The 25,269-nt window shown below is 48.4% G+C and overlaps 1 protein-coding gene across 2 annotated transcripts; it reads right to left on the bottom strand.

Annotated features, from left to right (window-relative positions):
* On the bottom strand, nt 1-11,932 carry DLL4 (delta like canonical Notch ligand 4). Of its 2 annotated transcripts, XM_074543033.1 has the most exons (11): nt 11,036-11,926; nt 10,647-10,910; nt 10,181-10,238; nt 9,223-9,492; nt 8,453-8,513; nt 8,214-8,344; nt 6,637-6,806; nt 5,313-5,532; nt 4,154-4,862; nt 3,289-3,397; nt 1-1,861 (listed from the first exon to the last, which is right to left on the bottom strand). In XM_074543033.1, the coding sequence occupies exons 1-11, from the start codon at nt 11,087-11,089 to the stop codon at nt 1,856-1,858; spliced, it is 2,052 nt and encodes a 683-aa protein (XP_074399134.1). In that variant the 5' UTR covers nt 11,090-11,926; the 3' UTR covers nt 1-1,855. The 2 variants fall into 2 exon arrangements, with proteins under 2 accessions (XP_074399134.1, XP_074399133.1); XM_074543032.1 differs by lacking the exon at nt 1-1,861 and having other exon boundaries at nt 1,887-3,397; nt 11,036-11,932.
* Nucleotides 11,933-25,269: the final 13,337 nt, after the last annotated feature.

Genomic DNA, 25,269 nt, shown 5'->3' on the forward strand with positions numbered 1-25,269 from the left:
TAGCAGGAAAGTATTTTCATTGCTCGAAAAAAAAATAAAATTCAAACTTTGTCATCACATTAAAAACATTACATGAGAAGTAATAAACATATTTACACTTCTGTTTTGATTATAAATATACATTATATACAAAATAATGTTATAAAACGTAGAAAGTTCAGTGCTTCTGATTTTTTTAAATTACTGAAATACTAGTCTTCAAAATAAACTACAAACAGACAAACTAAAACCCATATTATTGATTTCTGAAGGTCATCTTCAAAATGGTCCTACGTGGTCAGAGCAGAAGGTCAGTAGTGGACAATATGAAGGAGTCTTGTCTGCACAGTTCAAGGGAGTAGATGGGCTAGTCCAACAGGCTTTACAAGGGCAGGAATATCACTGTCAGAGAGATAGCACAGTCTGTGTTTCCTCCAAGAGATCTTGTTTCTCCCTCCTCATTCTGCCCCATGCCCTGGTCTCATTCATGAGTGTCACGGCACTTTCCACTGGGGTGTCCGGTATTATTGCTGTAAATATGTATAGAAGAAAGAAGCTTCTGCCTGCCTCTGGCTGCCAGGGACGGACACAGCACATTTTCCATGTAGCACTGGGTGGGTATGAAAGAAACAGGACGAGCCTAAAACCTTCTAACTTCAATCTCCACCTGTCTTGGCAGAGGGCATCTCAGCGAGTGCTTCACTACTGGGCATTTAGAACCGGGATGAAGAACAAGAGTTGGAGTTTTGCAACCAGATGGAGAAATGGTGGGGGGAGTAAGTGGGTTGTGTCACACTGCTGCTGCTTCTTCAGAAAGTAACAGCTGCAATTTTGAGACTATTTGCAGTAAAAGGTGGCACCTAATTCAGAAACACTACATAAACCCCTGAATTTGTGTCAAAATAAGGCAGGGGGAAGAGAATGAGGAAGGAGAAGAAAAGAAGTAATGTCTATTCACAATCACTGGTAGTGCAAAGGGCATGAAAACAGCTGAGACAGCTCAGCACATAAAGGTTCTAGGAGCTGATTGATTTTAAACGCATTTGTAAGGCCTTATACAGAGCTGGGATCGCCTCCTCCCTACCAATGGGGACGAGGCAGTACACATTCCTTATCATAACTTCCCCAAAAATCACGTTCCACACCGTGGCTTGAGTCAATCAGTTCTCCAAAGCATCACCAAATGAGTTGACATGTAAATTCGGTTTTCTTCTTTCCTCCTCCTCTCACCCCTTACACAGTGTCCAGTACATGCAGCAGGAGAGAGGAGATGCAAATGGATGTTTAGCAGGAAGTATCAACTACCTCTGCCCAGTACTGTTCAGGTAACTGCAAAAACAGCAGTCAAGTTTCTGTTTGGGCTTGTTAGATTCTCTTGACACATTATAGGCACTTTTAAACCCAGAAAAAATTGAGACCTCATTTATACTGTATCCATTATCTGCATAGCAACCGTGTCTTGCTTCGCACCTTCCATGGCAACATCTGTGACAGTTATGTGCCTCCTTATCTACCAGCACCTCCCATAACCAGAGTTCTGGAAAGCCAGGGGTCTGTCCATGAGGAACTGGCCTCAGCATCTTTTAAAACACCAACATTTTTAACCTCTCTCTTCCCTCTGCCTCCCCTTTTCAATAGCAAATGAGATTTCTGGTATCAAACTTCAAACAAGGGCAGTAAGAACAAAAAGGTGTATTGCATCTTTCAGTAAATTCACAGTCTGTCCAGTTCACTCAGTTCCATCCTCCGCCTGAGAGCAGCAAGTTGCATGTAATTAAAAACAGTCCAATCCAGTTCTGAATTGTAAACAATGCAGCAGGAACGTCCATCTACTGGCATCATCAAATCTGAGGTGCAAATGGTCTGATCTTCAGTCTTATACCTGTCAGGATATAAAACAACACCAGGAATGAGAAGGAATCACAGCATACAGAGTAGTGCAGAACTAACAAACTGTAATTCAGCTATGTCAAACCAAAGCGATTTAAGCCAAACATTACTGCAGTTTAACTCTCAGTGTTTAATGTTTTCAGTTGGGTCCAGAGGCAAAGAATCACCAGCAAAAATAAAATAGTCATCTGTGGCCTCTCTATCTGGCCTCAGGGGCAGAATGCTTACAAACCTGGGTGCTTAACATTAGGGATCTGCAAAAAATGTACACGGTATAGTTAAATAGCTTGTGTTTAGAAGCATTAAGCCTGAATGGTGTGCAGAGAGATTCTAGGGGTTGTCATTCTGAAAACAGAATAATTTCTGGAGACGCCTGATGTAAATTTGGGAGCTTAGCTTTGCTCAGCAAGATCTTTGAAGATACAGTATTTAGGTCACTTAACAGGAATGAAGCGTCTAGCTGTCATTTGTATTTCTGAATCCTTTCACTTAGTCTTAAACTTTTAATATTGTTGGTTGACTTGTGTTCCAGCTTGCTTTCAAGGGGAAATCTGATATCCACCTTGGAAAGAGAGACTGAATCCTGCAGATCTGACTTCACAGATCACTGCTGCATGGCACAGCAAGCTTCTCTTTCCTATAGGCTGCAATTAGTCCTAAAGATGACTACACCGAAGAAGGCAGGTATTGGAAGTTAAACTGCCTTTAACTTCCACTGAGACTTTTTCCAAAAGGCTGGTAGTTCTTCAGGAACCATTTGGTTCCTCAATATCTGTTTTTCTAAGTCTTTAAAGTTCAGTGTTAGGCCTTTCCTTTTTTTGTGTATCCAACTTTTCAATATAACATAAAAATTGAAATTTTTTATCAGTAACAGCAATAACTTCTGCTACAGGGTACTGAGCTGGAGCTTACATGCTAAGAGGTTGAAATTACCTTATAACAGACTTCCTAAATGGTTGTTATGCCTATCCACTAACACATCCTGCTACCTTCCATCTTCAGCTAGAAATCTATAGCTTTGCCTGTTTCCACAGAACAAAGATTATCCATTGTAGTCACAGGAAAAAACATGGCTTTACATCAATGGGCCTAAGAACGATTATTATTTCCATTTTTTTCTGACCACTTATTTAAGAGGAAATAATCCTACAATGTGCTGAATTTTTATGGGCTGATGTTCTGTGTTTTCATCTACCACTGACTTATTTATGCCCAAAACCTCTGGTTTAATAAAGGCGGAGCAGCTTATTTTTTTATTTTCCCCACTGCATATTCTGTGTGGGCCACAGAAGAGGAGAGGAAAACGCTGGAAGCATCATGATCCCTGGAAATAAAGGAACCTTCTCAGATACAATACTAAAGGATAATTTACCCTTTTACCTTGTGAATTTATGCCTGTCCACCTCTGTACTTACTTACCTCTGTGGCTATGATGCACTCATTCCGTTCTTCTGTTATCACAAAGACGGACTGGTACATTGAATCCCTCGGAGAGCATATCGCTGATATTCTGCATTCTGGCTTTTCACTAAGGCAGGGCAGAGAAAAAAAGAACATTAGCTGATTACTGACAAGCCTGACTCTCAAAATCTACCATGAATATGGAGTGGTGGAACGAGATAGCCATGAAGGTGTGGAAGGGAAGTGCATGGGATCAAGTTTCACACGTTCTGTGTCTGTCAGGATATTATGCTAGAGAAGTGGAAATAAGGAACAGCGAGAGTCTTCCTATGCTCCTGCCATGTCCAACCTAACAGCAGGTTCCTCAGAGCCCTTGGTCTAACAACCACATGCAGATCTCAGTCAAGACCTTCAGCACATGAATCAGAAGACTGATAAGCCACTGAACACCCGCCCTTTTCTCCTTTGGAAAAAGAGTAGTTGTTTTCACTCTATCATTCTTCTCAGTAAGCAGACCATCTTGCCTTCTCACAAAGTGAAATACTTATTTTTAATCACTGTATGCCTTTACTGTTGTTCTTCCAAGATCTACTGAAGAAGGAAAGATACTTCTTACTTTCACCACTGGTCTAGCCACTCTGGGTTCCTTCACAGTATCCATACCAGCAGCACCCTGCACAAACACTCTAATTAATTGACTTAGCTAAGGATAGCACTTGGTTGTGACACACATACTCCAGTATGAAGATTCCTGGCTTTGATCTGGTTTGTTTTGCATATTATCTGCTTGAGGTTTCTTTTTCCCTCATATGCTCATCTGCTTCTAGACTGATATGAAGATGAGTGGCTGTAAGAAAGACTATAATGGAAATTACATTCTCACCTGTGTAGTCGGAGGGGAGACTTCTCTCCTAAACACTTTTCACTTTTGTAATATTTATCTTCTGGTGTCCCTCTACTTGTCAGGTCTTTTACCAGATTGTAGTCCAGTTTATGGTTCTTGGGTTTGTAGTTTGATTTCTCCAGCCCACAGTCCACTTCAAGGTCTTTATTTTTATTGGTGTTTTTCAGCTGGGAAGCTGGAATGAGATTGTCCTTCTGGAAGTCAGACAGGTTGTTCATTGTCTCCAACTCCTGCTCTGGGTGCATCCTCATCTGCCTGATGACCATTGCTATCATGCAGAACAGTATGAGCAAAGCCACCAGCCCCACCCCCATGGATATAGCAATCCAGGGGACCGGTTTAGGAGGAAGTGTAACGGGCACTGAATAAACTGGCAATTCACAGCGGTTGCCCATGAAGCCAGAAGGACAGTAGCAAACAAAGTTGGCACTATAAAGTCCACTGTAGCATGTGCCTCCATTCTCACATGGCCCAGAAGTACATTCATCTCTGGTTTTGATGTCGCAGTTCCTGCCACTGTAGCCTGGCATGCATGTGCAGGTGTAATCGTTGATTAGATCATGACAAGTTCCCCCATTGGAACACGGGTTTCTGGCACAATCATTGATGTTTATCTCACATTTCTGACCAGAGAAACCAGCCCGACAGCGGCACACACGAATCTGCCCAAGGTAAAAGCAACTACCATCTGAGGGGAAAAAAATGAAATAAAAATTAGTTTGCAATGCACTTCATGCAAAAATCTAAACCTTTCTCTGGTCAGCATGTTATACTACCTCAAGAAGAGAGAGGTTATTTTACAAAACGGCCGCACATCTAGAAGTTCATTCTACTTTACCTAATTGTATCACCGTGCCTTAAAATTATGCCCCTTCTAAATATGTAATAGAGTTAATTTAATTTAACTTCCATCTTCCTCACCATATGATAAATCTCATGTATTGTTTTGTTGCATAGAAAATGCCAGTGCAAGTCCCGCCCCAGCAAGAGACTAAAATTAGGGTGGATGTGGAATACAGCAGGGGAGAGGGACTAATGTTCTAGAGGAAGAGTAGAGGTCAGATTGGATTTCTATCACTTCTGCACTGAAAAGCACAAATAAGTCAGGGTCATGAGATTTTTTGATAAAAAGACTCACCATTTGCACAGGGGTTGCTTGTGCACCTGTCTACTTTTTTTTCACAGTTAGACCCCGTGAAGCCAAAAGGGCAAACGCAAGTGTAGCTGGCCCCTTGATCCTTTTCCAAGCACGTGCCACCGTTGAAGCACGGAGAATCTATACATGTCAGAGCGCTGTGCTCACAGTGAGTGCCATAGTAGCCAGGGGGGCACAGGCAGTGATAACCGTTCTCCATATCCTGCAAAACACAACATTAGGCCACTGTTATTTAATGGAAAGAAATGATAGCTCTCTGCATGCTTAGTTCTGGTCAGCAGCAAGCGCTGTTCAGTCTCCTCTCATCCACAGCCTGATGTGGCAAAAGTGACATCAGGAGAGTGAGCAACTGCAGGTTGGACTGTGAGGGACGGAGTTGTGGCTCAGTTGTACTCAGTGTACAGGAGTAATCATGCAGCTATACACGCAGAGCAGATGCAGTTGTAGGGAGCACACAGGCAGCTACACAAAAGCATTGCTAACACCACTGTCTGATGGCATCCAGAGGTCTTCCCAGAGCAGGGTGGTATGTGTTGACCTCACAGCTGTGATCAGACCATTTATCCTCAGTGTGAGAGCCCTTTTTTATTTCATAAGGGTTTAAGTTGCTTTGGATTGCCTAAGTCCCACCACTTAAATTATAGCAAACTGTTTCTTCTTTCCAAGGGCTATATGTCCAAGGCCTTGGGAGAAGGTAGGTAGGGTCTTGTGCTTTAATCTAAAAATTGCATTGGCTTTAATTTAAACATGCATCAGATTACATTTGATATCTATAATCAATCAGCCTTTACCAATCCATCATTGGTAAGAATCCATCGTTAACTGGATCCAAAAACAGGCTGAAACACTAAACTACGAGAATCCAAAAGTGTGGAATTCTCTTCTGCAGAAAGTTTCAGCTGATTGCCCCCATATTGTTCGACACTATCTTCTCATAGCAGAAAGCAAAATTTTCTTTAATTTACTATTAAAATACAGACAGTGCATTTCTATATGAACGGTGGTTTGAGAAGCTTATTTTTAACAGATCTGCTCCCTCATCAACCCTGGATCTTGCCAAGCTCTCATAATGGCTGCCACAGAAACCCAAGGATCAGTTGACCAGTTCTAATCTAGATGATACATCTCCTCCTGTGACAGACTTCCTCCCCCGACACCTCTCGGAAAGGGTTCAGTATGATAGTTGTGAGCGTCAGTAATGAACCCGCGTCCTATCGAATTCCCGTCCTGTTGTTACCGAGCCATTGCTGGAAAGGTACACCGGGGCTTACTGCACACAAAGGCTTTCCATTTAAAATGGCCCTACCGTGCAACTGCCGCCGTTCCTGCAGGGATTGCTGTCGCACTCGCTGATCTCATGTTCGCAGTCGACGCCGGTGAAGCCGGGTTTGCACGCGCACGTGTAGCTGCCCTGGCCCGTGTTCATGCAAGTTGCTCCATTTTTGCATGGCCTGTGGTGCGTGCAGTAGTTCAGATCTGCAAAGATACCAGGAGTTAGGAGAACAGGTCTTTGACAGGTGGAAAAATATATACATACAAAAAGGCTGTAGTCAAGAAAAAAGACAGAATTTCCAATGAAGCATTTTGTTTTGGTATCGATGGGAACACGGGAGATTGTTATCTGGGTTATTATCAGTCATAATCAGATTACCAATCTATCACTTGGGCTCTGAATTTTGAAGGAGCTGGCAAAAATATAACTTTCTTAGTGTTTTGTTATATTGTCCCTTTTTTGTGGAGATAAAACTGTTAGTTGCAATTGGATTTAGGTACCAAACTGGAAAATGTACTTCATAAGCGTGTGTTCTCTGAAACACACACCATGGCACTATGGCCCCTTCATGTACAGCAAGCTACACACTACAAAACTGAGTCCCATCTCTAAAAGGTGTGCTCTTAGGCACATTCTAGAAAGGCAAGGAGGAAAAACAAAAGATGTTTTGGCTTTGAGATTTAAACAAACACTAGAAATCTTTTATTGTTTATTTGCTCTTTTGTTATGGATGTTAGTAGATTAAACTGTCAAATGCCCTGCCAAGCTTGATGGTTTTATTTTTTTTCCTTTAAATTTGAGACAGAGGTTAAGCATAAGTTCATAGGACGTAAGTAAGAAAAGCTTTATTATCTGTGTAAATATTATGGAGTAATTTGAATGCAACTGGTTAATAGATAACTATAAGCAGAAAAAAATCTGCAACTTTACTTTTCCTGCTTAATTCAGCCTTCACCATCTTAATCCTACAACTGTCCTGGAAACACTTAGCCTGATTTGAGCACTTAGTGATCTCAGTGCCAGCAGTGCATATATGGCCTTGAGAACATGACTGCTCAGCTGGCTCCGGTTCAGTGATTCAGTGGGTTGAATAGGTGGAAGTGGTCTGGTGTACCTTAAAATGGAACCTGTACTTTTCATTCTTGCTTACATGATTTTTCTCTCATGCTCCAGACTTATCACATGAGTTAACTTCCTTGCATGCAAAATAAGGAAGGCCCAAATGATGGTGTTTACTGCTGCTGGAAACCATTTAGTAAACTCTTATACTTGTACAACGAATAAGTTAAACTTATTCTGGTTTATTTCAGGTATTCTGCCTGCTTGAGCAGGCAGAAAACTTGTCTGTTCAACACTCATCCAGATTGTTAGGTCTTTGTCCAAGAGAAACTTCTTTTGCAAGAGAAAAACTGCAGCTACCAAAAAGGTTTCCTTGTTTTCAAACAAAATTACTACAAGAACTGGTATGTAAGGCTGCAGTGCTACAATCTGATGCCTGTGAAGATGTACCTTGGGGAAATTTAATTCCAGATCCAGTGGGTCAGATTCCTTAGTGTAGTACTAAAGGAGTACGCAACCTAGGGGCTGTAACTGCAAGCTTCAGAACTAACCTTGATCACAGAAGAGGCCACCCCATCCTTCATCACATATGCACTGCCATTGTGTTTTACAAGTCCCGTGGCGGCAGCCTATATGGGGAATGCATTCATCACAGTAGCGGCCTTGCCAACCAGGACGGCAGCTAAAAGAAAAGTCCAATTAAAACATTAATGACATGGAGAAGAGTTTAAGTTTCTATTACAAGGTGACATTTTAACTGATGTTCAGACTGCATTTGCCATCTACTCACATGCACTCTCCAGGCTTGTTGCAATATCCATTCTGTTCAGTACATCCAGCCAGACAGATGGCTGTGAAGAGAACATAAAAAAGCATAAATGTTTAGGTGAAAACACATGGCACTACAGAATACACTTTTAAAGGATAAAAAGCTTTTAAAAAATACTTCATAAAGAGTTTTACACGTTCAAAGCTTTGTTTTAAAACTTCTTGGTACGGGGAGTTCTGGAACAGGAGGAAGTGAATAGGGAGAGCCAATACTTGACAAGCTGTCCTTTAGTTTTTCTGTTTATGCAACAAACATGAACTCTTGCAACTCTTGCTAGAAAAGCAGCTAGAGAAAGCGGCTTTGGCTTGTGCTAATGAAAGGCTGAAAAAACTCAATGATACCCTGAGCTCAGAGTAAAGGCTCCCACGACTACACTGCAACACCCATCTCATGTCCTCTGGCTGCAGGAATGGTTGGTGGCAGACTTTGTGCGAACAAGCTGCTACCCTTTTACCTTGCAACAGCCACTGCTATTCAGGGCTATCAGCCAAGGTCCCTTTCCTGCCAGCTCGCTCTTTGCTGCTAAGGCTCGCATAGGTGCAGCACAGCGTTGGGTGGTTGCAGCCAAAGGGGCCAAAGTCCTCAGCGCGCACCTCTGCCTCTCTCACTCTGACAGGGAGTGGAGAGGTCGGCACGAAAACACGGCCCGGGCCACGGGAGGCCTCCGTGAGCTTTAGAGGCGCGGCCGAGGCCCGCGGCGCTCCCTCCGCCCGGCCGCCCGTGGCACTCACGCTCGGTGCAGTACTCGCCGGCCCAGCCGGGCAGGCAGGCCAGGCTCCCGTCCGCCGCGCACACGTAGTGCCCGAAGCGGTCGTCGCGGCGCTTGCAGAGGCGGGAGCAGCTCTCGCCGTAGTAGTTCTCGCTGCACACCACGCGGTAGGAGTAGCGCAGCTTGGTCAGCGGGCCCTGATGCACGTCCTGCGACCAGTCCTCGCCCACCGACAGCGACCGCTGGATCGACATCTGGCTGATGAGCCACTCCTCCGGGGGCGGCAGGGAGCCTACGGGAGAACGGGCGCGGGTCAGCGGCTCTGGGCCTGCAGCGTCCCGCCCCGCCCGGCCAGCGGAGCGGGATACCCCGCTCGCACATATGTACACGCACATACACACATACACACACACATATACACACATATATACACACATATAATACACACATATACATATGTATGCATATACGCAGGCACGCGTCTGGAGGTTGATGTATGCAAGGGTACAAAAAGGCCACCGGGCTGTGCGAACCCGGGCCAAAGGGACTCAGCCGAGGGGCCTGTGAAAGGAGGGCTGCTGTGAAATATCCTTTTCCTCTCCTCTCAGAAAAACATCCCAAAGCCATTATTCCTTTCCAAAGGGCGGAATTCGAGCAAGGTGTAAAATACAGGAAAAGGCGGACGGGGCTTGCTGGCAGGCTCCCGGCTTTCTCACCGCAGCCCGCCTCGCTTTCCCACGCCAAAAATAAACCGGAGGAAACGCAATTGTGTTGGAGATTAGGCCGGGGCAGAATCAAAGCGGCCCCTGATGGATATCGTTGGGGGACCGGCTCCTGATGGTGGGATAAAGCCGGCCCTGGAGTTATGGCATAAACAGCTGAGCCGGGGGGGCCGCTGGGCCCGGGGGGGCCGCTCGGGACGGGCCCGGGGCGCTCCCGCCGCGCGGGCGCCCCCTGCCGGCGGCGCGCGCAGTATTCACCTTCCGGCAGGTAGTTGTCGGGCGCGTGCCAGGCCTCGATGATCATGGAGAAGGTTCCCTGCGGGAGAGACACAGCTTCAGCCCCGCACCCAGCGCGCACCGAGCCCCAGCTCAGCCCAGCCACGGCACACCGGCCCGGCCCTGCCCTGCCCTGCCCTGCCCCGCATTTGCACTCTCCCCTCGGCTACACACTTCCCTCCTTCCCTTGCTCCCACAGACCACGGATACACATCCCCACCTTCAAGCCTCTCAGCCCCTTGCTTTATTTTTCTTAATAACATTAGTCATCCCAAGTGCTTCTGATCTGGATGAGCTTTTTTTTTTTTTTTTTTTTTTGGAAGTTCTGGAAATAAATCTAAAAGCAAAAGTAGTTTGTTTCCATTACAGGCAACCAGCCCACCGCGGCTAGCCTGCCCTTGCCACCCTCCTGCCCACCATCAAAATCGGGTTCAAAGTAGAATCTCACCGGCCACGTGAAGTTAAAGGGCAGCTTAATGGGGCTGTCAAATCTCTCAGTATCCTTGATGCTGAAGGAGTTTATTCCCAAAACCGGGGTGATGATGCTGCCGAAAGTGCAGGAGCCCGGGGAAACCACTGCCTGAAAATGCTTCAAACAAACGCGAAAGAAGGTCCTGCAGTGGGGGGTGCAGGGCTCCCCGCTGGCCAGAGACGCGTGGCTATTCACGAATTCGTGTAGCTCCAGCTGGAAGACGCCGGAGCCGGACACCCTCTGCACAAAGGGGAGACACACAAAATAGCCAAATCAGACCTTACCCGGCTTTGCCATGCAAACTTGCTTCCATCACCCGCTTTACACTTCGCGAACCCTTTTTATTTTTCTGCCTGTGCGATTACCTGCTGCAAAATCGTTAACAGAAACGTCAAGCCAAAGATGCGCAAGGCTGTCATCCTTGTGTTATTCGAGCTTCCAGTTCTTAGTGGGTTTAGTTTTCCTTCTGTATTCCTCAAATGGACCAAGCAAGGGCTTCTCAGTCGAGGGAGAAAAGAGAGGCGTCACGGCGATTCTCCGGGAGCAACCTGCTCTTCCAAATATTCCCCGAGCAGCAGCAGAAATCGGAAGGTAAAATCCAGGTGTCGATCCGTCCCCCTTCAGGGAATTAATCCTGCAGCCAGCCGCCGACCTCTGATCGCTGTCGTCGCCTTTATAAACTCCAAAGCCGGGTGGGTTTGGTGAGAGACGCGGAGGGGAGTGCTTAGTGTGGAACCGCTCCTCCTTTAACCGGTGCTAACAGCGCTCAGTAAATGGAAAACTTGCTTCGCTTCGAGCTGTTTATATAGTTGCCTCGCATCCTCACAAGCTCATTATGTAAACTGTCAGTCAGACTCACGGGCGATCCCTCCCCTTTTCCATCTTTCCTTTCTGGAAAAAAGAACCAAATGTTGCGGAGAGCCCTCATATCCCGAATTAATACCCTGCTGCCGCCGCCGCCGCCGCCGCTGCTGCCGCGCTGCCCGCCGAGGAGCCGAGCTGATTACGAACGAGCCGAGCATCTGTTGAGATATTTACGGCGCTCACACTGGGAGAGAGAGTTCCCTCGAAAATCAGACGCCTCTCCACAGGGCAGCTTTCTACGGCGGCCGAACAATAGAGGATGAAATGTTTCAAAAATACGCTTGTTAGTTAGTTAGTTTGTTCGTTCCCCGTTGCCCTCCACCCCACGGCTCCACGCGTGTGCCCGGTCCCCGGCCGTGTCCCGGCGGCGGGACGGGGCGGCGCGGTGCCCTGCAGCCGCGGCCGGCCGGCAGGAGCTGCCCTGCCCGGCGGGGGCCGGCCCCGGCTGGAAACCAAAAGTAAAACGGCGTTTGCCCGGCAGGCGGGCACCCGGGGCGGCTCCCGGGGCGCAGCGCCCAGCTCCGGGGCGCCCGTGCCGCACGCCCGGCCCCAGTCTGACCCCGGCTACCGGAGCCCTCCGCGGAAGGGGTGGGTGATGGTGGGTGATGGCAGGGAACGCGGGCACCGCAGGCATCGACGGGAGCTCGGTCGCCCTTCCGAATTCGGTGGCGAACGAGCGCACCTGCGAGGTGACCGGGGTCGACAGCAGGGACGGAGCTGGGTTTTCCCCAGGCTGCCCCGTCTCCCAGAAACATGGGCAAGGGGACAGCTCGGGCGCCTGCAGGCGAGCGGGGCGGGAGCGGGGCCGCGGGCCGTGTCTGGCCGCCTGGCCGCGGCCGGGTTGCGGTCTGGCGTGTGCCATAAAGCCCTTGGCCTGATTGCAGCGTGCGCTTATTGTTGGGTCGCGTGTCCCTCATTAAAGCCAAGCACAGAGAAGGCCTTTCATGTGGCTTTTTATTTCAGCTTGTTAAATGGATGGGAGGCCGGAGTGGGGGAGGGAAGGAGGGAGGGAGGGAGAGAGAGATAAACCCTCAGCTGTATGGTAATGAGGTCTTGCCACCTTTCTGCCAGCGCCCGGCGCGCCAGGCTGCGGGCCTCCGCGGCGTGGGTCACCTGGGGAGCAACGCGAGGCGCAGAGCGCTGCCGGTCCCCTTCCGCCCCTCTGCTCTCCCAAAGGGTCTGTTCCAGCGGCGTCACCTCCCCACTCCGAGTTCTTTGAGGGGGGATAAGGAAAACCGGGGCTCTGGATCGTTTGGAGGCGAGGCAGCATGGGGAGGGCACGCTCCAGCCGAACTTCCCAAGCCGTCGCGCTCCCTCGTACGTTCAGAGCGGCTCTGCTCTCCCTGGAGACCCGCTCTGGCCCAGGATGTGGTCAGGGTCCAAACGCCCGAGATGGCACCGGGAGGGCCGGGGGGCGGGGGTGGGGAACACGACACGGCTTCGCAGAGAAAGCGTGGGGGAAAGCCCGGGCACAGCCGCAGTGGATTGGTTTGGGCAGAGGCGCAGGCTTGAAATCGGGGTCGCCACCAAAAGAGGATTAAAACTTCTCCCGGTCCCCACCGCGCCTGTGAAAGCCGAAGCCGGGAGGCACAGACTCTGGCAATGTCGGGGTACTGCAGCCGGGGCCGGGCACCTTTGGTTGGGCTCTGTCCCGCTGTCACCTGGGGTACGTGTTTGTGCGGACGGGAGCCGTGTCCGTGGTGGAGATAAACCATGAGGCACAGAGGCACAGGCCAGGAGCTCTTTTGTCTCGGCCTAGTAAACAAGTGGGAAGGAGGAATGTGTCGCCGCTGATGAACTCGGAATTTTGCAGCGATCCACCCGGCCAGATCCCGGCTTTACCAGCAGCAGCGTCAACTGTCAAAATCAAATCTGATGCTAATAGCTTCGGTACTAAATAAAATGAGAGGCCAGATAACATCAGTGCTTGATAAATGGTAATGAGTGTCTAACCTAGGGGAACAGAAGGGCTGTGGGGCTCTTTAATTCAGTATTGAAAGGCTAGCTGGGTACTGCAGGCTCTAGCAGATGTTAGTATGTGTGTGTTTTGATTTTTGACTTGTATTGGACGTTTATTAGGCTAACCAGAGCCACCCCACGCATGGCCACTTGGTCCAGGCACCATCTGGCACAAGCAGGGCGGCGTGCAAGAATAGGGCCTTGCTTTGGTGCTGAGGATCCACAGGCAGCATCTACCATATGGACCCGGAGCTAATGTAGGTTAAAGCAAGACAAGCTCATCTCTGCTTTTCACAGCTCCACCAAACCTCTCTGCCATCCTGGTGGAGTGCACCTTGGCGGCTGGAGAAGAGCTGCCACCTCTCCTTGCCCCAGCTCTGGCAAAAGGGGAGCAAGCCCCCAAGCACTCCTCAACCTGCTCAACTGCTCTTGGGTGGCCACTGGTTTTTGAGTGAAGCTTTGCGCCTAGCTCTGCTTGATCCCGGTGGGAGCACAAGTCGCTCCAGCTCCCCACGTGTCGTCCCCCCTAAAACCAAATATTTTCAGGAGATCAAGTGGGTGGTGCAAAACAGACGCAAAATCCTCCTTGAAACTCCAGACCATTATTTTGATTGCAGCTATAAAAAGAGTTCGTAATAAAATAATAACAGGGCAATATAATAAACCACCTGCTGCATGTTGACACACACGCACAGGGAGTTCAGATTAAAAAAAAAAAAAAGTTTCACTAATAGCATCAAACAGCTGAGCCTGAAAGTCGGCCGAGAGCAGATTAGAAGCATAACTCCTGCAAACTCTTTCCTGTGCCCAACACGCCATCCTGGGTCACTTGGAGAGTAACAGCCCAGCCACCTCCCCATAGATCCTCGGCTCAGTTCGAGGGGTGCCTGTCCTCGGGAAGGGGGGAAAGCCCGCAGAACCCCCGGCTTTGCCAAGGGCGGTGCCCGCGGCCCCTGTCGGGATGCTGGGCACCGACCGGACCGGACATACCCGGTGGTCGCTGCTCACCGTCCATTCCACCCTGCTCCCTCTCTCTCCAGCTCACTTACTCGAGGTCAGGGCGCTTTCTTCTCCTCTTTCGCGCCCCATTTGCTGCCGGTTTATCTCCAGGCTGGCCCGGCTCAGCATACGCGTGGCCGGGCCAAACGCATCTCGCTAACGAGACAACGTTAATTAATTCCGGGCGGGTGAAAGTTGCCAGCCTGCCCAAGCCATCCCTCCCCCCGCGCCCTCGTGCCAGGCTGCCCTCCTCCGCTCCCGGGGGAGCGTCCTCCGCTACCGCACCCGCGGGATGTGCCCGAGCCCCCCCGCCCCGTGTCCTTGCTGCTCCCAGCCTGCCCAGCCCCGGGAAAGGCGCTGCTCGCTATCGGCGCACGGGCGCGGCCAGCAGCGCCTGCACCGCGGCCATCAGCCCCGCTTTTCTCTTTTCCTCCATGATTTCTAATCTGCTCACATCACCCACGGGGGAAAACTCCCGAGGGGAGCGGATCTGGGCGTGAGCGGCTCCCGGTAGTGTTGTTGCCACCATGCGCTTTCTGCGTGGCTCCTGGGGGGCCGCTTTTAAGGTGCTGAAGATACAGAGCGCCCGTACCTAGGGCCGCGGCGGGACCTGCCTGATGCTCCGGCCACGCCGTGGTTTTGGAATGGGACACGCCTGAGGCTGTCCCTGTCTCCCCTGTGTCCCAGGTGTCCCAGGCTGTCCCCTAAAGCAGCATGAAGCCACAGCCAGGCTGGCCTGGCTTCCTGGCCGGGTCAAGCTTAGTTGAGAGTGTCCTGCTTCTTCCCATTTCCCCTAACTCTGACGCTTCCCTGTGCCCGGGAGCGGTGCGGATCCCCGAGGGGCACGGCTGCTCACGCCCCTCAGCGCCAGCCGCTGCCACCCACCTCCCCTTCTCCGCACTCATCTGGGAGAGGATCGCGGGGCGCGGAGCAGCGCCCTCGCACCTTGGAGCCCTCTCGTCACCTTTCCCCAGAGCCGACCCCTCACCCTCAGGGCCGTGGGCTGCGGGGCGCCCAGAGACCCCTCGCAACTCCAGAGCCCCGCGGGCTGCCCTACGCTTGTTCAAATTTATCATAACAAGTTTGTCGGTCAGTGCAGCATCCCGAGCGCGGTGCGGTGTTTTACTGTGCACCTTGCGCGCCTTTCTCGGCAGCGTTCCAGCTTCGGGCTCTGCGGCTTGTTTCGGGGCTAGCCTCGCTGGTCGCCTGCTTGATCACGGAGTGAGTTTGATCTCTTAGTCAGAGACTCGCCCATTTATTCAGGGCGCACCAGCCCTTCCATGTGCACAACCCCGCTTTTTGAGACGGATTTCCCGCTGGCTTTAAAACCCCTTAGCTGGAAAGTTGCGCATCGATTCAGAGCTGACACACCCCGAGAGCCTCTAAGAAAAGAAAAAAAAAAAAAAAGAGAAAGAAAAAGAAAAAAAGGAGAGAGAAAAGAAGAGGAAAAAAAAATCCCCCTTGTTGTTTTGTTTCTGCCTAAAAGCCCGTAGCGTGGAGCATCCCTCCAGGGAGCGCCGCTCGGAGGGGTGTTAATGTGGTCGATTTGGGGTACAAATGTTTGGAAATGTTTCCCGATTCGCACAGAAGGAGGGGGGATTTGCAAACTGTTGCTGCCACATGGCCCCTCCAGCCTGCCCATTCTCATTGTAATGAGGCCGGCGCGTGCCTCATCTGCCGCGGGCGCTGCCACGGGCGGCCCGGACACGCCGCGCCGCCACCGGCCCGGGCGGCACCGCCGGCAGCGCCCGCCCGCCCGCCCGCCCGCGCGGGGCCGGCCCGGCCCGGGGACACCGCGGCAGCCGCGCCGGCGGGCCCGGGCCCGGCCGAGCTGCGCTCCCCGCTGCCCGCTCAGCCCCGGCCGCCCGCGCCCTGCCCGAGAAAAAAGCGCATTTCTGTTAAAGGCTGTAACGATCACCATTGAGTCTCTCGCTACAAATCGATGGCTTCTTTTCCATACAAATGCCTGCTTATGCCTTTATGTTCTCCATCTGTTTGTAGCTAACACCTGCCATTCAATAAATCGATTTGGCCATTTAATGTAACAGCTTCCCGGGACATTTTTTCATGCCAGATGCCACAGCAGCTCCAAACCTCTACCCCAGCCCAGCGCCCCATCAGCACAGCCGCCCAGCAAGGGGCTGTGCCTTGGCAGAAACCTGCTGCCGGGGTGTGGTGGAGCAGAGTTGAAAAGTAAAGAAAATATGAAAAAATGGCTTTATTAAAAAAAAAAAAAACAAAACAAAACCCAAAACCACTAACCCCATCGATTTCACCTTTTTCTTTAATGCTCTGGTTTCTGTGTGCCTGTGGAAGTGGCATCTGGTCTTGGTGGCATTTGCTACCTGTGGCAGGTGTACGGGTGGTGCTGGGATTCCTGTGGGTCACAGGCATCGGGACAGTCAGTGACATTTTTATTTCCCTTTTATCTTACTCACCAAGAGATACTTTGCATGTTTTAGGGAATTTAATGTTTCAAGGACACAAAGGCACTGCCTGCAGTTTATCACTCCATGACATGGGGCAAGGTTCCTTACAGGGACTTACAGGATGAGAGACCCCAACATGCTCCATGTTTCAGGGGGTTATTCCTCCTGGAGAGGCTGCTTTGGTGGGCATCAAGGTTGAGCTCTCCCAGCCTGTGTTCCCCGACAGGAAGAGCAAGGAGCGGTGAGTGCTCACCCGTGTGCTGCTCTGCTCCATACCTTGGCAATCCTTTTGGCTGCCCCAAAACACTTTCCCTGCTAAACTGACACAGACAGAAAAGTGGGTCTCTCTGGGTGACACCCTGTAGGTCTCAGGGGAGGGAAAACAACACCTGGGGATGTGAGAAAGTGATATAATATAGCATGGGGAAATCACAGCACTGTCTTCTCATGGAGGAAGTGAGCAGCTCTGGGCCGGCTGAGTTCCTTCAGAGGAAGTGATTTCAGTATTGCTGGGATTTTGTTTGACTGTATAATTTTGTTGTATAATTTGTAAAAAATTGTTGTATAATTTATTGTGTCTAGAGCCTTTGAAGGGTGCCTTTGCTTTAAATTTGAATAAATACATAAAATGAAGCATAATACAAACATAGTTAGGGACATGCACATATTTCAGCTATGTGGGTCTGTTTCTTTCTTAACTAATTTAATGCAGGCCATGGATACCATTTGTAAATGCACCTGTAAAAGCCTAATTTGCTTTGAAAGACACAAAGTCTTGCAGTTGTTTGGCACTTTTACCCAGGATAGCTGAATAAAATTGTGATTTCTCATAAAAAGCACCCCTGGAAATTATGGCAGGAACTGAGAGTACTTACCTGGGAGATGACCAGATCTTTCTCTTTATTTTGAGTCTGGGAGTTGTGGCTGAGTTTGGCAGGGGAGAGTTGGAGGGGAGATTTCTCACTTGGAGCAGAAGTTCCCACATTTTTTTTCATATACAAGTCATGTATGGATCAACATTCACGGATGGGACAGTGGCCTGAAGCAGCATAACAAAACAAGTACAAGCTGCCCTCTTAAAGGGGAAGAATTCCCTTTGCAGGCTCCATAGGAAATGTCCCATGGGCCAGGCTTTGGGAACTCCTGCATCAGAAGGTCTGTGTCTTCAAACAGATGGCCAGGCAGCCCTTGGCTACTTAGAATGTGTTTGGGGCTATATTATATAGCACTGAGTAAAGAGATCTGTCACAGAAAAACAGTAAGAGGCAGTTTTAACCCTTCCCCTGGGGAGTGGTGTGGATGCACGCTCTGCCTGTGTCAGCAGTGCCTCCTCTCCCGTCCCCATGCCGAGCCCATGGGATGTTTGGTCGGGGCCCAGCATTGTGGAGCTCGCTGCAGACACACAGAGTTGGAGGCAGCCTCAGACCTCTGGCATGTGAGAGCTGGCAGCGCAGATCCCAGAGTATCGCGGCCTCGGTGCAGCCACTGTGCAGCCCGTCCCAGAGGACAGAGAGGAGAGCAGAGCAGGGTTGGGAACTTTCTGGAGTGGCCAGAGGTGCGTGGCACACAACCCTGCATGCGTAGGAGGCTGCTGAGATGCCGTTGTCCCAGTGGGGTGCGGGGCTGATCCCCATGGGACACCTCCCACCAGGAGTGTCCTGCCATCAAGGCACTGTGGCTGCGCCGGGTGTTTGCTGAGCTCTTCCGCTTCCCTCACTCTTCTGGTGGTCTGGTGTTGGGCAGAAGCTGTTAAACATCCAGGGCTGGATTTCTGGAGAGATGTGTAGGACAGTACTGGCAGGAAAATATCTGTGGGACTCAGTGGAGTTACACCTGCTTGTACACCAGCATAAGCTGCAACAAGGCAGCAGCAGCAGCAAACATCTCAGAGCTGTTTTACACTGGTAAAAGTTAAAGGTATTTAAAATACAGCTGGCCACTTAAGTAAGCAAATCCACTTTGAAATCCCTTCACCAGAGGTAAAACTTGCTAATGACTGGAGAGAAAGACCTTCCTGACTTATATCCCTAGCAATTATATTTATTTCTAATAAAAAAAAGGTTTTAACCAGGACCAGCTGCTTCCACAGCCACTCAAAACCAATCCTAGATTGTCCAGATGGAGTCACTCAAGGCAGAGACTTGAATGAGAGCTGCCACCGGCTCCAGGATTTCTGGGTTTGTCCTAATTTAAGAAGATGTCTCATCCTGCAAACACTGCTTATGGGAAATGATTGGGTGCAGAAATCCTAGTGGGAGCCCATGAGGCAGCCTCATGTGGAGATGTGGCAATGTGGCATGCTGACATTTTGGCACAACGTGGTGATGATTTTATGTTAGCATCAGGCCTCCAAGAGGAAAGTAAATATGTGACATATTGTTCAGGGAAACAAAACAAACCAGACAATGAGGTCCTGTGCCGAGTGACTGATGTAGCCTCTGCAGGCCCTTGCAAAACCTCTATTCCTTTGTGATCTGGGGATGCTGGGAAAATGAGTGCATCAGGGTATCCAATACCATCTCCGGACCATCCAGCCCTCCTTGCTTTTTGTCTTTGTGTGCGGCCATGCAGGGAGCAAACACAGGGCCCCTGCTGAGTTTCTATTGTTTCTCCTGTCTAATGGCCCTACTTAGCCATGGAGGAGCGGGATGGATTTGCGCCTTGCACACATTGTTCTTGGGGTTCAAATGAATACTTAAACTAGAGCAGTAGTTAGTATGACAGTCGAATAGAAATGAACATTCACTCCAGTGGCTGTGGATGGCACAGGGGCTTAGATAATGGGACAAGGGAGAAGAAAATTAATGAATCTGTCTGTTTGTCTGTTGACCTATCAGCATAAATATCTTGTCACTCATATGTGAGAGCAAATCTAGTTGGTCGGTAACAGCCCGGCTTTCCCGAGCTCCCAGCTCTACTCCTTAAATCAAAAGTTTCATCAGGTAATTTAGCAGACTGAAAAAAGCTGGTTCTTGACCACATAGTGAGCCCTAAATGGATGAGCAATAAACACTTCATTTGTGAGTGTTACATGATGTAAACCAGTGGTACACTGATGGCACGGGTACCAACTCCTTCCTCCGCTCTGTTGCAGCCTACACAGGAACCTTTCTTGAATTAGCAACTGTGAGGACGTCTCTTGAGGCTAAGTGCCCTTACATAGGACTGTGCTGCCACCCTTAGCCAGCAGCCAGGGATCGAGAAATCTTCTGTCACCTGATGCCATTTGTCAGAGGCTGCTTGAGGATGGCAACAACTAAAGTTTTTCCAGCTGATCAGATCATCTGGGGGAGGGCAGACAGCAGCATCCATCACATCCTGGAGGGAATTAAGCTGTCCTGTAGGTGTCCTGAAGCCGTCCTCAAGGAGCAATTAAAGAGTTGGGTAAGGTTGATATACTGTCTCTTTAAAAGCCTGGGATGAGGCAAGAGCCCATCCTGTGTGGTTCTTCTCACACACACACAAGTGCTGTGTTAAAATCCTGCTTCTCAGAGCCTCTTTACCTACCTTTTAATAGATACATAGGCTACATTAATTATCTACTTTTCACTCAAGCCCCATTGAGAGGTGGGACCATGTTGCTCATTCTGGGAGGACACTCTGAACTAGACAGGAGGAAATGCCACCTGCAGAAACCCTTCCCTCTCCATTGACTCCAGAGCTCCCTACATGACTTGAGCAGGTGAGACCCCTTACTTGTAGAAAGCTAAGGCAAGGTGAGGTTGATCCCTCCCTTAGTGCCTGACTGGAGCAGGGATGATGTGGTTTACCCTGATGCACAACAGCTCAGGTGGAATCTGAGCATCAGTCCCTGGCCAGTGCTTGCCATGTCTTGCTGAGATTAGGATCAGGAGTGTCTTATTTCTGTCAGGAGCACAATCCTTATGACAAAACTTGCAGAACTAGGTATAAGGTGTATAAGGTACATAAATAGAATCTCATAGGTTGCTTGCATTTTGGCACTATTTTCATGGAAACCTGCCTTATGCCACAGCAGGATGCCTGAGTAAAAGGCATCACTACCACCCAGAAAGGATGCAAACTGGGATATCTGGATTAAGCCGGGGATCTCTACCACAATAATGGTGCTGAATGGATTAATTGGTGAAATCAGGTTGTCCGCTGTGGATTAGATTTTGAGGACCCTTTCAACTTTGGGAGCAGGGGAGTCTTATGCAAGATTCTGTTCTGGGCCCAATCCTAATAAAATCCAGAGTGTTGCAGTAAAGGTAGAGTAAAGAATGTTTCAAATAATATGTACCACAATTAATGAACTCCTTGTAGGTTACGGAGCATTTCCATTCTATAGTTTATAGATTGAGAATGCTCCAAAACAGATCATGTGATGAATCAATAAATTTTAAAATATGTCTGGGTTTTATTACTTCATTAGGGGATCTCATAGTTAACCCTTGAATAATCAGCTTAAAAGCAGAAGGCAGATTTACTGGCATACGGTTTTACATGGACGCTTTGCTGGTCAATTGCCAAGATATAGAACAGTTGAGATGTCCAGGGTGTTTATTATCCAGTATCAGGCAGAGGCTTTGCCCTTTAGTCTGGGATCATACACGGTGGCAGCTCAAGTTGTTGGATATTACCACCAAGCTGGGATTCTTTGACTCTTGTGCTGGGAAACATTCTGTTCATGATGAATTGACCAGTAAAGGCACTTCACATGCTTATTTTGGTGCCTGTTTGTTTCCCCATTTAAGAGTTTTGGCCACATTTTCATGTTGTGTTTCTTTTCATTCTTGCTTCAGATCCCCTGTGGATGAGTGCTGCTTTTTGTCTCATTTTAGAAACAATTCACAGCTGACTAATTTCTGCTAACTCTTCCAGCTGATGAAAACAGTAAGCATGCATTTGCAAGGACTAATTGTGGCCTCAAAGTATTCCTCGACGTAGCTTTTTAATTTGAGTTTTTGCAAGGCCTTTATGAGCCTTTTTCCTCATAATATCCCATTTCTTCTTCCATCAGAAAGGGTAGGAGGAGTTGCAACAGGAGGGTAGTCTATATCCTTTTGCCTTGAATTTTAACCACCATTATATCTGTTTTTCCTCAGACCAAGTCTATGTGACAGGGGACAACTTGCTTTACGATAGCTCTCCAGCAGTGACTGCCACCAGTGGAGGTCTAACAGGGAGGCAATGACAGAAGATGCTGAAGGTAAAAGTCTGTCAGGAATATGACTGGTAGTCCAAATTCTGATTGGTCTCTCCTACCTGGTCTTCTTGCCTTGGGGGAGCCACTTCACTGGTACACTAAGGGTAAGTGGCACAGGAGGCAGATAATCCCACAAAATATCCTCTGTGATGAACCTGTTTCAAAGTATCTCTTCTTGCTACAGATGGTGAGACAATGGTTAAAAATAGGAAATATATTTACCTGCCAATGTACACCTGCGGTTCTCATAAGGCTCTTACTGAAGGTGGCATCACTATTCTTACCTGAGGCAAGGCAGCCTTGCCAGGAAGCTCCTCCTAAACCAAGAGGCAGGGGTTCCGTGTGATGTGTATTGACCCCAGCTCTGCTGCTAACCAGCACTACAGCAGGATAGGAGTGGTGAAATGGAGAGGGAAAACTGTGTGACAGGAAAAACACTTATCCTTTGTCTGTTGCTGGTACAGTTCTGCTTGGAGATTGCAGCTGAGGCCAGAGATTGTGGGATATTTTGGATGGGATATTTTGAGAGGTGCCGAAAGTGATGTTGTTTTCTAAGATTTCAGCATAAAGAATGAAGGAAAGATGAAAAAAGAACATAAGAAAACAGTACCAGGAGAAAAAGTATGGAGGTAATTTCTTTGTGTGGGGTGGAGAAGGAGGGGAGGGCAGGGGTCTGGATTTAAAGAGGGGCCCAAGAAGTCTCCTACAAACCCATGATATCCCAGATATGGGTGTATCTGCTCCTCTGAAGGCAACCATTTGGGAAGAAAAGCAATCAACAACTGGTGCGTTTGCTGTGTATTGGCTGGCATCTGTTCTGAGCACAGGTTCATAACTCTGACTCTTTCTCTTCTTATTTACCAGACTGGCAAATTGGTGAATTCAAGCTCAATTCTAAAATTGCTGTGCACATCATTCACATTACTTTTTTTTGCAGTCATTCAGAGGCAGCCAGCAAGGGTGATGAGAAAATTCACAAAAATCCCCAGACTCAGAATGGTTGCATCCTGGAAGAGGAAGTGCCGATAAAAGCTGCTGTTCAAGTACAATACTTAAAAAACAAGTACAATACTTTAAAAACCTTTCTTAGCAAGACATTGCAATGTTCACAGAATGGTTGAGTTTTGTGGTGTATCAACAGCAAGGTGTTTTCAGTTCAGTCCTAAAATAACAGAGAGAGGCAAGTTTTGTTGCTTAGAAATCTGCTGGAGAGTCAAAGCTTTGTACTGCTGTGGACACCAAAGCACCTCTAACAACAGACTCAGTACTACCATATTTATTGAAGTGCTTTGTGTACAGCTTAGCTAGCCTGGAAATGTGCTGCCCATAATCCTATCAGACACTGTTAAACCAATGAAAGCAGCCACCAAATTCTGTGTCAGTGGGTCACAGTTCCGACCAGGTTCCTGTGGTGCCCCAAACTAATTTTTCTTGAATACAGTGCAGTTGGAAGATTTTTGACACTCAGCTTTATAGGCTGATACTCTCCCATACTAATGGATCCACTACAGCACAAGCAGACAAAGTACAAGATGTTCTGTGCCACTCATCTGTTGTGGTTTAACTCCAGCCTCTTGCTCACTCCCTCATGCTGAGATGGGGGAGAGAATTAGAAGGACAAATGTGAGAAAACTGATGGAATGATATAAAGACATTTTACCAGGCAAAGCAAAAACTGCAGATGTAAGCAAAGCAAAACAAGGAACTAATTCATTACATTCCATGGGCAGGGAGGTGTTCAGTCATTTACAGGAAAGCAGGGCTCAATCACACATAACAGTGACTTGGGAAGACAAATGCCATAATTTCAAATATCCTCTTCCCTTCTTTTTCCCCTCTCTGCCCTTTACTCTATATACTGCCCTATACTCTATATACTCTATATACTGACCATGGTGCCTTAGGGTATGGAATATCCCTTTGGTGAGTTGGGGTCAGCTGTCCTGGCCATGTCTCCTCCAAAAAGCTTGGATGCACCTAGCCCTCTTGCTGGTGGGGTGGGGCAAGAGGCAGGGAAAGTCTTGGCAACTGTGTAAGCATTTCTGTGCAGTACCAAAAACATCCCCATGGTATCAATGTGGAGGGGTAGCCAGTAGCATTAGGAATTTTGTACTACACCTATTAGAAAAGTTGCTTGCATGGTTTGCTTGTGGATTGGAACCCACGGGCAGTAAGGCAGAAACCATCCAATTCATTGTATGTAAGACAGGTACATTGTATGTAAGACAGGGGTGGCAGTGTCTTTTGGTCACTGACATGTTGGTGGTGACTTGAAGAGAAGCCACAAGTCCCTGAGCCAGCAGGTCCTGCTGGTGATTTTGCCAAGACTGCTGAGCAGTGGTTAACTTTGGTCATTGTAGTCTAAAATGTCCCATTGCTGGACAAAATGTGGAGCTCTCAGTTGCTAACAGATAGAGGTTGATTTACGTTGCTTTGACCTGAAGGTTAAAAAGTCACAGAAGTAATTTCTGTCTATGAGTCCTTTTTAATTTCAAGCCCTTGAAATGTGGAGTGCAAAGTTTGTGGCTATACTTGGTGAGTTGTGTAGGGGTGCTCCAAAAGTACCTGACTCTCCAGAGCTGTCTCTATCCTGTCCTAATACAGTGCCACAGGAATGGGAAGACTCCCCTTAGCTGGGCTCAGGGCAGGTTGTCCATCAGGATTTAGATACTATTACTTTCCTCTCCTCTCTCTAGGTGAAATCTCTCTAGGTGCAAGTTTGGGGTGTTGGACTGCCATTGCCTGCTGGGATATCTGCAGAGGGAGAGCATTTGGGCAATGAGGAACAGACCGGCACCGAGCAGGCTGTAAGCCTAAATCAAAGATGCAAATCAGGATCAATGTATTGCATTGATCAGAGAGGGTTTTTTTGAGAGCCCCAGGTCTCCAGTGGCTATGAGTAAGTGTTTAAAGCTAGTCTAGCAAAGGAAGATATTTCTGTGGAGATAACAGCTGATAATTTGTGCCAGCTCTTTATCTGTAAAGCAGCTCACAAATCAGAGTAAACCAAAGTATGGAAACTCTGGGAGCAATGACTGTTTTGCCCTGGCCATTTCCCTGGAAATTGAGTACATAGAATTGTGGGAGTATGCATGCTAGTGTTCAAGTGAGATTTCTTACTAGACCAATTGTTAACATATGTATTCTCTCTCCCCAAACCAGGGACTTACTTAAATAAATT

The sequence above is a fragment of the Zonotrichia albicollis genome, chromosome 6 (assembly GCF_047830755.1).
Source record: "Zonotrichia albicollis isolate bZonAlb1 chromosome 6, bZonAlb1.hap1, whole genome shotgun sequence".
Taxonomy (NCBI): domain Eukaryota; kingdom Metazoa; phylum Chordata; class Aves; order Passeriformes; family Passerellidae; genus Zonotrichia; species Zonotrichia albicollis.

Excerpts from the sequence above, each read along its gene's own strand:
- DLL4 (XM_074543032.1), bottom strand. The coding sequence starts at position 11,089 with ATGACAGCCTTGCGCATCTTTGGCTTGACGTTTCTGTTAACGATTTTG. Across the intron at positions 5,533-6,636 it reads GGAACGGCGGCAGTTGCACG|GATATGGAGAACGGTTATCA; the intron begins GTAGGGCCATTT and ends TGTGTTTTGCAG. Across the intron at positions 4,863-5,312 it reads AAGCAACCCCTGTGCAAATG|ATGGTAGTTGCTTTTACCTT; the intron begins GTGAGTCTTTTT and ends TTTTCCCCTCAG.